This window comes from Myotis davidii, unplaced genomic scaffold, assembly GCF_000327345.1.
Source record: "Myotis davidii unplaced genomic scaffold, ASM32734v1 scaffold135, whole genome shotgun sequence".
Classification (NCBI taxonomy): Eukaryota; Metazoa; Chordata; class Mammalia; order Chiroptera; family Vespertilionidae; genus Myotis; species Myotis davidii.
Window position 1 is genome coordinate 11,869,851 of NW_006289813.1, and position 12,112 is coordinate 11,881,962.

Here is a 12,112-nt window from a genome sequence, read left to right on the forward strand (position 1 = left end):
GTGTGGCCCCCATTCCTTGCAGACAAGTTGGTGTTGAAGGAACTTCAGCACTGAAGGCTGTGCACCACATGTCTTCCCCGGCCATTCCATCCGCGTCTCCTAACCCGCTCTCCAGCCCTCATCTGTATCATAAGGTAGGTCTCCCGTCCGGCCCAGGCCCCTGGCACCCACCATAGCAGGTTCATGATAGGTGTTGCTTAATTGCCACCTCTGCCAAAGAGAGAATTCCAGAGACTTAAATATATATATATATACACACACACACATACATACACACATTTAAAATATATTTTTATTGATTTCAGAGAGGAAGGGAGAGGGAGAGAGAGATAGAAACATCAATGATGAGAGAGAATCATTGATCGGCTGCCTCCTGCACACCTTCTACTGAGGATCGAGCCTGCAACCTGGGCATGTGCCCTTGACCCGAATCGAACCCGGGACCCTTCAGTCCATGGGCTGATGCTCTATCCACTGAGCCAAACCAGCTAGGGCTAAGTATATTTTTATTGATTTCAGAGAGGAAAGGAGAGGGAGAGAGAGATCTCCTGGGGATTGAGCCCTTAACCCAGGTCATGTGCCCTTGACTGGGATTGAACCCGGGACCCTTCAGTCCGCAGGCGGACACTCGATCCACTGATCCACACTGGCCAGGGCTCTAGAGACTTTTTAAAAGGGAATTTGTTTTCTGGTCATTCAGCTTCATGTTTGCTTTCCCTTGTAACAAATAAAACTTTAAAAGTGTTAAGAAATTATTTTAAAATTTAATGTAGCTTAATTCCTTTCCAAATATATTTCTCTTAATTTGTCTAGTGAAATTTTTAGCATAAAACTGAAGTAAGTGAAGAATATTTTGTTTTCCCATGTATCAATTTACGTGCTAAAAACTTTGGTTTTCAAGAAGCAAATAGAATTTAGAACAGATATTGATGCGGCTCCTTGCAGTGCTTTTTATTCCCGCAGCATCACTCCCTCCCAGTGATGAGCCTGGCACCCTGGCAGAGGGCGAGGTGGGCTGGCAGGGCTCAAAGTTCATTTGCTTTCTAGGCCCCGGGGTCCCTGCCAGTGCCCTTCTCCATTTCCCTGTGGTTCATCTAAGTCCAGATCCCACACATTAGAAACTGTTGCATAATAAGATAACGGACCATTGTGAAGTTCCTGTGCTCGTGAAGTGCCAAGGTGTTTGAAAGAGCTGTGACTGGCATCTTCCAGTAGGAACAGGGTATAGTGTCTGAGGCCAGTGTTCCCCTGGGCCCTCCCGGGCTGTATTTGCTGCATTTATCACTGTCCCTCATCACTCTAGCCAGGTCCTTCATTGCTTAGGCTCACTGCCCCGAGCTCACAGGAGCTGGGATGGGCGAGTCTCCCATGGCACTGGTGTTTCTTGTTCCAAAGCCACTCTTCATCATGCTGTTTCTCTTATCTCTTCAGCAGCACAGTGGCATGAAGCTGGCCATGAAAGGCTCTCACAACCACAGCCAAGGTGGCAGCTACAGCTCTGTGGGCAGTGGAGGTGTGCGACCCCCTGTGGGCAACCGAGGACACCACCAGTATAACCGTACCAGCTGGAGGAGGAAAAAACACACGCACACGAGGGACAGCCTGCCTGTCAGTCTCAGCAGATAATAGCTCCTGGTGGCGCCTCCTGGCCACCGCCCTTCCCAGACTGACCCGGGTGGCCTCGGCGCCTGGCAGGAACTGAGACCAGCATCCAGCACATCAGCCGGGCCCCTCAAACGCCTGCCGCTGATCACTCTGCATGTTCCTTGTGTGGTGGTCACGTCCATCTTAAAGAACAGCTCCTTGTGCTCATCTGTGAAGCCTTATTCCACGTGGACGCTGTTTTCTGCCTTCCCAGGATCCTTCCAGAAGCAGGTCTGGACCTGGAGCTGCAGGGGGTGAAGTCGGCTTGGGCGTTTGTTTCTCAGCTGTGTCTGTTCCTTCGAGGTTGGGTGTTTTCATCTTACGTTTGTCAGAGCCACAGAGATCAACCCCATATCGGCTCTTCCTCGGTGGATGGATGGAGGTCACATTGTTTTACTGCCCTCACGTTTTGTTTCAAGTTTCAGAACTGTTTTTCTATGTAAATATTGAAAACTTATCATTTGTGCAATAACTCAGATATTTTTTATTTAATTTCCTATTTTCACATAAGTTATATTTAAGGGAAGAGGGAATTTTTTTTAAACAAGCTTAGGTCCTTTCCCGAGTTGCTTTTCTAAGTTGGGTTCATAGGGTTGGCTGGTTGTCTGGTGAGCACCGTTGCAAACACCAGGAGTGAGGGGCTTGGGTTTATTTTTATGTTTATTATTTGGGTCAGAGGGGAAGCCTCTCAATTTATGATGAAGGAGCCGAGTTGCCCCCTAGTTTTCTGAAGGGGTTTGGCCCCCGAGTCTTCTGACCAGCTGCCTGCCGGTTCTGCCATCCAGCCTGTCTGTTGTCTCGCTCTGACCATGGAGTTTTAACGTTTTGGTTTTTGGTTCTTTTAAAATAGACAACAAATCCAGCATTAAAAGTGCCAGAAGTATAACTTTCTAAGGGGAGAAGAGGTTGTCACATTATAAAAAAAAAAAAAAAATGTGAACTACATGCTTCAGTCAGCTTTAGTAATAACAGCCTGCAATGATGGGGCTGGTGAAGATCATGACGGACAATGGTGCCCAGTTTAGGAATGTGGAGAAAGGAATTATGTTGATTCCATTGAGGAATCTGTATAGCAGTATGCATTCGTTCTGTTAAGAGCAAATATAGGAAAAGTACTTCAGCTGCTCAGCAAATATAGGAAAAATGCTTCAGCTGCTCAGCTCGCTGTGGGGAGTATTCCTAATGCTTGCAGGAGAGCACAGCCCAGTGTCGGGCTGGGAGGGCTGGCGCCCAACTTGAGAAGCATACAGGTATACTATGCAAGTGTATTCTGCCATGACAACCACTGTCTTTGTTACCTTTTTTTGAACAAGAATATATCCATCCTGCCTAACCCTGAGTTTTTGGAACACTACAATTGTCCTGGGATTTAGCTGCATCTCATAGGTCTGACTTCCCATTTCTAACATGGGGTATTGGCCCCGCTGAACACTACAGGGAGGTTGGCCTTTGGAGTCCACTAGTGGAGTATGTTGAGACAAGAAACTTATTACCATGACACCTGATTGATATGCTGAGTGATATCTGAATGTGATGGACACCCAGCAAGGACAAGCTTTAAAATGTCTACGGTCTGTTTGGTTTTAAGCAGGACTGGCCCACATTATCATTGAGAGCTGCCAGCTGTGACTGCAGCTTCCCTAGGAGGCATTCCAGAATAGAGTAGCACATTTTGTCTACAGTTCTTAATGATCGAAAGTTATCAGAATATTTAAAAATATTTAAATTGTAAACCTATTGATAAAGAGATATTTATAAAACTGATATGTAGGTCTGTACTAATCTCTACATATTAGCAATATTGACTGTAACCCTATACACTAAGGACACCTCTGCAGGGACGGCGGCCAGTGTCCCGTGGGTGCCCATTTTAAAGCTCGATTCACACGCACAGGTGCCATGCTCCACCCCGTCATGGTGAAGGAATGAATTGGCCTGGCTACCACTGTGGTCACAAAGGATATCATGTTTCAATTTTTTTTGTGTGCAAACAACAAAATTGACATATTTTTATGTAAAGTTTTTCTATTCTTTGATTTTTAATAAACTTTGGAAATCATGTAGTGTTTGTGTGTGAACTTTCAAGGGGAAAGGTGCTTCCTACAGTTTCACATTCTGGGATTTTCTAAATTTAGGCAATGGAAAATGATTTCATCCATTGGTTCAGCAAATTCAGAACTTAGTTGAGGTTCCAAGTTATGGATGAGAGAATTGTAATTGAAGAGAGTCTGCTCTCATGCTGTGCTGACACGGGCTCAGTCAAATCATTCAAATGATACTATGTCTGCGATTTCTGACGCTGATACTATGTACTTAGACTCCCAAATGAGATGTGTTTCTTTGATATTACTTAAACATATGACACATTTTAAGCTGTCAAATAACATTATGTATCTTGAAATGTAACTTATGTGTAGACTAAAAAGGAAGTTTATAAAAATTCTTACAAACCAGTGAGTGACACAACTACTTGTCTCAGGCTACACGGCCCCTTTGTGTGTCCAGAGTGATGGACAGTGTGGTGAAGGCAGGTGTCCTCGGCACACTGCACATCCAGTCGGGCCTTCCAGAGGTTTCCGGGGGTGCTCCGAGCAGGTGCGGCTGGAGACCACTGAGGCCCCTCCTCACAGCACTGCGTTCCGCAAGGTCGCAGGAAATCTCAGTGTGCCCCAGGAAGTGCGGTGGCTGGAGGCGGTGACCTGTGCTGATGTGTGCATGGATGAGAGCCCCACTGGGCTCAGGAAATGGGTGATTTCCTGTTGGACTGGGGTTTCATGGTCAGTGTTTATAAGATGCTGGCCCTCATCAAGATGGGACCTGGAAAAGTGTGCTGTGATGGTTTCAAATGCACCAACCTCAGCATCTGGTCACTTGACCTCATTCTTCACTCACCCACGTAAGGCTGTTAGGCCTCCGGTCCTCCCTGTCCCCCTGCTGCCTCCTCCAGCTGCATGGCCCATGCTTCACAAACCTGCAGCCCCTCATGGTAAAGCCTCTCACCTGCTGTCTTTCAATTGATTCTCCTGGCAAGACCCCAATCCCGGGTTCTCGCCCCTGCTGCTCCCCTCAGCCCGTGTGCAGGGTAAGGCAGGGTAAGGAATACGGGGACTTGAGCCAAGACCCTGTAGGTGGCACCGCTGAGATGAGGCTGACATTGGTGAGTGCTTAATGGCTGCCCGGTCCCATGGCACCGGCATGGCTCCCATCTCCAGGTGAGTAAACAGGCACAGGGCGGTGAAGAAACTGGGCCTCGGTAATGCAGTGCGTGTCCGAGCAGACAGGACACATCCTCTGTGCCCCTTTTACAGTGACTGCTTTTATCTCCCACGTTGTCCAAACTCCCTCATGCACCAGGCTATTGGCCTTGGCTCCCTGTCAGCAAGGAAGTTCCTCTGAGCCGCTGCCTCCTCTCAGCTTGAAATCTTCGAACTCCCCCTCATGAATGAGGGCTGTGCGCCCCTCCTCATCTGTGTAGCCCTGGGCTTGTCCCTGTCACCCCATCCTCACCTCTCCAGGACACCACACTGCCACCCAGCCAGCCTTCAGTCCTCACCTTAGGGTAGCACTGGCCTGGGGGGCACAGGGGAGGGGCTTCGTCACAGACCCAGGCTGCACCTTCAACCCTCAGATAGCCATGGCCGCATCGTGGAGATGGCAGTGACAACCTGTGGGTGGGCCATGTGTCCTCCCATGGAGAAGGCCATGGTTTCCCTTGCCCTCTGAATGCTTGCCTCTCATGCTCAATTGAGAGGCAGCAGGACTTACTTTGTAACATACTATTGGTCATGCATGAACCAATACTTGTGTAAAATACAGTAAAATGAATTCACTTGAAAAGTGAAATGAAAACCCTGGGCATACAGCCTATGTTGTTACTGGATTCGACAGACCCCAGCCGTGCTGTGGGTTACAGGTCTCTGTGCTTCCCATCAGCACCCACGTCCCTGAGCAGCGGGGGTTCTGGAGCCCACCTGGCCCCTCACTCTGATCAGCAGCTTCCACCGGCTCAGGCCTCTCCGGGCCCTCCCTCTCGGGGAGCATTCCTCCTGCGCCCTGGGAACTAATGACCAGCGGATCTCAGGCCTCAGCACAGCCCCTGACCACCACATTGTGCTGATTCCTTCCCGTGGGTGGCTAGTGGGAACCCACACTGTGCCACTGTCCTTGACAGAGTGATTCTAAGACCTGTGTGCGTGTCTCCAAGGAGGTATGGCTGCCCGGGCCCCACCTCCGGAGATGTGAATTCATTGGTGCAGACAGAGATGCATCCAGGGAACTCTATGCCTTGATTCTCCTGCTGAGAGCCTCTGCCAGAAAGCACCATTTTTCCTATTTCTGTGACGCCTCAGCAAAGGGGATGTTTTCCTTCGCTACCATGTACATGTAACCATGCCACTCTTACGTATAGTGTATAGTGCTCCTCTGCTCTCTTCTATTTAACTAAACGACGATGAAGGACAGGGAGAGCTGCCTGGGAGAGACGTTAGAGACCCGCAGAGCCTGCCTCCTTCCTCCAGGTCTCCCAGCAGGGCCAGCTGCCTCTGCTTTTCCAGAGACCCTGAAGGGTGGGGTCCATGTGCCCTTTGATGGGACCGTCTCACTGGCGGGAGGTGACATTGCGTGGTCTGGTCTAAATGGTGTTGCACTCTGTCCTGGGTGCAGCACAAAGAGCAGCTGGAACGTGTTTGGGGCTGGTCTCCCTCTCTTCATGCCCTGAGTTTCCAGTTCATTGTGAAGTTTGAGAAGCCCAGGGGTAGGTCTGGTGCAGGCAAGGGGGTCCTGCCTAAGTGTGGGAGGTCTCCACCTGTGCGACCCGTTCCTCGAGGGGCACAGGGTGGGTGAGTGTTGGCAGGTATGAAGGGGGTAACCCCTGTTGTTGTTGTTTTTTATCCATCTTTCCCAGGGCTGGCTCCTTTGTCCACATCCATGGGGTCCCTCCTCCCCTCAGAGCCACATGGAGGGGTCTAGATGGTTGTTTTTCTCTTATCTAGTGTTGTGCCCAGAATCTTCAATGGCCAAATAATTTATCATAGTGAGAAAGTGTTTTTCTGTGAGCTTTCTGAGGTGTGTGTGTGTGTGTTTGTGTGTGTGCATATGTGGGTCCCTCACAGGCTCAGCACCATGTTGGCCACCCAGACCTTGCTGCACAAAGGTTTAAGGGAGGAATCCTGCTCCCCCTGCTCTGGTATCACATGCCAGATAAAGTCTGGAGCAAATAAACTGCAAAGCTTCAGTGAATAATAATAAAAAAAAATGTGTAGGAAAACAGCAGGAAATAGAGTCAAGACTCCAGTTTTATTTTTTAGATAAACTGGAATCTAGATGTGTACTAACATTTTTTCTTTCTTTTTTTTTTTATTGCTTAAAGTATTAAACATTTTTTTTTAAGTGTTTTTGTCCTTTCAGCTGAAGCATAGCCTATTCGAGTGTCACCACCCCAGAGGGGTGTTTGTTTGTTTGTTTTGACAGAGCGCCTGCCAATCAATCAGCATAGGAGGAAGAAAAGTTGGAGCCAGGAGGAAGCCAGATAATTGCCAAGAATTTGTTTTGTTGTTCTGCTTCGTTTCATTTCATTTCACCTCAAGTTCCTGGATGGGTGTGTCTGCTGCCCCGTCCGTGTCCCTGGCAGGTACACAGGCCTCCATCCTTTCCTGCTGCTGACTGTTCAGGGAATCTGTCCTTGACACCCCCCTTCAGGACGTCCTGGCAGCTCGGAGTCCAACCAAGAGAAGACAGGGGGCGCTCTCGCCTCATGAGCAGATTTTCTCATCCTGTGAATCTTCTTGGCTGGTGGGTCCCCCCTTCCCGCAGGGGTTACAGGCTTGCACATCACCAAGGGGCAGGGGGGTCCCTTCCCGGGAGATGGGGGCCACTGAGGTAGGCTGCAGATTAAGTTCGTATTTGAAAAACCTTGTGCTGAGGTTTAAAAAATAACAGAGAAATAAGGCTGCATTTTTTTTTCTATGGGAAAAAAGAAATATCTGTAAAATCCCAACAGTGACTATGAGGCCACATGGTGGGGGACTGGGCCACTCCTGCTGCCCCAGGAGGTGTCCATCAGCTCCATGGGCGGGGCGTGGGTGGGGGTTACCCAAATTGGTGAAATCAGACTTCACCCTCCCCGCAGAACCTGCAGGCAGACGGTCATCAGGATCCCCACGTGCTGGGAGGGACCTGCAGGACCTGCGTTCCGGGTGCCCCTCTCCCACAGAAGGACTCAGTTTGGGAGCTACAACAGGAGCTGCTTGTGGGTTGAGGACCGTGTCCTGTCCCATCGCCCTCCCTCATTGGCCATGTGAGCTCCCGCAAGGCCACAGCCACCTTTCTCAGCACCTTACCCCTGGACCCGGAACTGGGAGAGCAAAAGCACGTTGTAAACGGCCAGCTGCTCTGCAGGTTCCATCACAGCAACCTTCTCCTCTGACCACGGCCTTCAGGGTGCAGGCTTCCTCACCTTCGCTTCCTTCTCTCTCCTCGCCCCTCCCTGGGCCTCTCTGTCAGCCGCACTGGCACTGGCTCGCTGGACAGGCCTCTGCTTCTGGGAGCTGCACACCACATGCGTGCGTTTACTTACGGGCACACACACAAGAAAACACCTGGTTAGACTCCACGGAGAACCCGTCACACAGTCCCCTAGGGGCTGGCAAAGGGGCTGTTGACTTTATCTTCTTATAATTACATTTTCCCCTGAAACAATTTTCAGTTAAATGTCTGTTTGGCAAGGTACCGAGTGAAAGCTGATCTGACCTAGAAAATGACAGGAACACTTTTAATCCTTCCAACTTGACCTTTTCATCCTGACTTAACCTTTCCCTTCTGACATAAATGAAGAAATGCGGGCTCTTCGCTGTTATGGTTTCAGGGGATTGCAGGTGCGGCTGTGGAGAATTTAGGAGCGTTTAGCTCCGCTTCAGCCTGGCTCTTGGCCCTGTGGGAGCACACAGACTCCACAGCACGGGCTGGACCTCCTCTTGACCGCTGTTAGGGCCGGGCCAGTCTTTATGCCGGCTCACCGGGTGCCAGGCCCCCACTGGGCACTTGGCACATTTGTGGGGTTTTGTTAGGTGACCCTTGTTCACCTGGGCCATTCACTCGCCCTTCTTCAAGCTGACCCAGTGCCAGCTTGGGCGGGCAGCACCCCTCCCCACGGTGGTGCCGTGCTGAAGGAACATTTGGATGGCCACAGGGAGCAGGGTGCAGGGGCCTGGGCTGCTGAGCTGGACACCCATGCTGCCCGGCTAACGGGGTCTCAGTGGGGGTGGGGGGTGGGGGTGCCTACACATCTCCTGCCTCGTCACCCACAGCTGCTGACACCAGGGCCCCTTTCCTGGGATCTTGGGGGCCTTAAATAAACCAGTGCTTTATTCAGTGCTGTGCGCACTGGAACAGATGTGAGGAGAAAGCATTCCAGTCTGCCTCGTTTTTTCATCCCTATTGAGTGTGTAGTGTAAGAAATAAAAGTATTTTCTTTGACTTCCATACCACCATGAGATGAGAAAGTCATTTGGGAAACGTACTGGAAAAGAGAATTCCATCCACTTCCCCCCCAAATCTCTCTCTCTCTCTCTCTCTCTCTCTCTCTCTCTCTCTCTCTCTCTGTGTGTGTGTGAGAGAGAGAGAGAGAGAGAGAGAGAGAGAGAGTATGTGAGCCAGCACCCAAGTGCCTGCACAGATTAAGGACAACAAGTAAAGTGAATAAAAATCTCTGTTGGAGCCTCAAAGAAGCCCAGTGGTACCCATTCAATCCCAGGCTCCTTGTAAACGGTGTTTGGTCCACAAGGATCTTTCTCTCCACTGGGGAGTAAACCTCAATCAATAGAGATGATCAGGGCACCAGCCGCTAATGACTGCCATTAGCTTAAGTCATTTTTCTGATCACAAATACGATGTTCATGTTCATATTCGCACACTTAGAAAATATAGGACAATATAAGGAGTATCAGAACCACCTCGAATTCCAACAGGCATAGATAACCACCGTGATCCATTGGTGTATTTTCAGGCATGGCTTAGTAACTGATGGCCCCTTGGTCAAACCTAGCCCGCTGCCTGGTTTTATAAAAGTTCTGTGAAGTTGTATTAGAACGCGTCCACATTCTCTTGGGCCTTGTTCTGGCTTCAGTGGTGGAGCTGAGTCATGACCGGCACTGCACAGCAACCCCAGCTTTGGACAGTTTGTGTGTGTGTGTGTGCACCCATGAGTGTGCATGCCTATGGCAGACTCATTGAGTTGATAGATTCAGTGTGTTTTAGCAAGGGGACTCTGGGAAGAACCCGTTTCAGAGTTTCTGGGGACATAATGAGCTGCGTTTGGCCATGCTGAGTGTGAGGCAGGAGCCTGGGAGAGAGCGGGGGTGGAGATGGGGGCGTGAGGAGGGTGGTCTGGGTGGAAGAGGGTCTTGGTAACCTTGGAAGCTGTGGGCATGAGTGACCACTGAAGTTCAGAGTGAAAGCAAAGACCAGCGATGGGCTATGGGGAGCGTGGTGTGATGCGCTGTTCTTGTGTGGGAGGGGGAGGACTAGAGAGAAAAGAAACGAGGGTCCCACGTCCCTAGGGGAGAGTGTTGCCAGCAGTGACAAATGCTTCAGAGAAGGCGGCTGAGCTGAGGAGTGTGAAGGGGCCACTGGACTGGAAAGTTGGCAGGTGGTTGGTGAGTTGTGTGATCCCACAGGCTACAGAGAAACACAGGCCAGAGAGGGGTGGGGAGGGGCCACACAGATGTTCTGGAAGATAATGGGTGTTTCCTGTAATGAAAAGTGACCTAACAATTTTGTGTACATATGCAACACTAGTTAGTGGAAAGTTCTTTTTCCCCCATTATTTAAATATAAGTCCAAGTAAAATCTTTTCTGTGATTTATAGATTTTTTTTGAGTAAAGATACTGCTTCATATATATAAGACATTTTAACATGGTATTATTCATTAATTTATGTAAATGTTATGTTGCCTCAGTGTTCATATAAATAAAATCTATATTTTTAATTGCCACAATGACTCACAGATCCTGGGGAGAGGAATTAAAATATGAATAATTTTTAAAGTCAATAATTGCAACCCAATTTTATCTGATTTGTATTTTGGCATGTCAGCTGGCTTGAAGAGATGCATATATTAAGCATCTGAAACTTTAGGTAGCAAATGCTTACTTTTAAAAAGGCTTAGAAAATAACTTAGTTTGGCACTTAATGAAACATTTCTCTCCATTTAAAATAAACTAGAACTGGATGCCAATATTTTGGATGTCTTGTGGTTTCAAGCCACCTAGTCAGGCAGTTGTGTGATTTTTAACTGTCCCATCATTTTTCTTAGGTCAAGTGTTAGAGGACTAGTAGGTTTTGATTAATCATGCCCAACCTCACCCGGCCAAGTGGAGTGGTCTCGAGGGTGATTCTGAGAGAAGAGGAGCATGAGGGGCCAAATGTCTCTACTTGTGGAAAGAGCTTTGTGGGAATGGGAGGTGGGGGGCAAAGCCATGCTGCCCCATCACCCCACCCCACCCCATCCCACCCCATCCCACCCCAGGCTCCCAGGGAGCGAGGATGCGCAGGAGGAGCTGGGCCACTCGTCCAGGCTCTGCTCCCTCCTGGCTCCACAGAAGAGCCTAGAGAGGACGCTGAGTGGGCCTGCCAGGCCTGGGTCCCCTGGAGCAGTAGGGGTGCTCTCAGGACCCCAGGGGCAGGGAGGCTTTGCAGGAGGGGGGAGCCCATGGGGTCTCCAGCCCAGCCCAGAGACCAGCCCTCGCAGGAGTGTCATGGCAGAGTCTCCCACGCCATCTGCTGAGAAAGTTGAGGCTGCCAGGAGCTGACCCTGGCCCAGCCTGCTGCCCCATCCAGGGAGCTGCCCAGCCCTGGAATCATTAGAGGCAGAGAAAACCCAAAGGCAGTGTGTGGTGACAGCCCTAGCCCTCCCGTCCAGAGCGGTGGAAATGGCCCAGACGCTGCCTAACTTGTTTTTGGCTGTGGTCGGATATTTGGGTGTGAATCTCCAGGCCAGGAATCTGTGTGTCAGGATGCATAGCGCCCGCCAGGCGGAGTCGGAGTCGTGCCTCTGCCGGAGAGCTGTGATCCTGACTAAATATATCCTGAGTTTCCTGCTGTGCCAGATCCATCTCGACTTTGAACTTTAAGAACAGCTCCTTGGGTTATGCAACTCTCGGGATGTGAGCTGAAGGCAGTGGCGGAAATCATGCACGCGGACAGAAGAGCTTTCTTCCTGCTCCAGGCAGCTGGTGCCTGGCTGCAGGCAGGATAGGGGCGTGCGAGGGGGCCCTCTCCCTGCTCCAGCCTCTCTCTGAGGCAGGCCCCACACTATGGGCTGTTCCTCTTCCCACATCCCCTCCACCCCAACAGAACTTACCCCTCCGGGGCCATTGCTAACGGGCTCTGTAAGGGGCGGGCGGCAGGTTGATGGGAATGAATTGCAGGTAAGATGTGAGCCATGTGAGAAAGCCAGGTGGTCAGCGTTCC

At 50.1% G+C, this 12,112-nt stretch overlaps 1 protein-coding gene across 1 annotated transcript in view; it reads left to right on the forward strand.

Moving 5' to 3' along the window:
- The window catches only part of PAPD7 (PAP associated domain containing 7), a 27,016-nt gene extending 23,898 nt beyond the window's left edge, over positions 1 to 3,118 (forward strand). Inside the window, exons 13-14 of the mRNA XM_015563123.1 lie at positions 2 to 134; positions 1,432 to 3,118. Coding sequence (XP_015418609.1) covers positions 2 to 134; positions 1,432 to 1,626 — 328 coding nt within the window. The 3' untranslated portion in view covers positions 1,627 to 3,118. The remainder of the gene's footprint in view (position 1; positions 135 to 1,431) is intronic.
- The last annotated feature ends 8,994 nt before the right edge of the window (positions 3,119 to 12,112 follow it).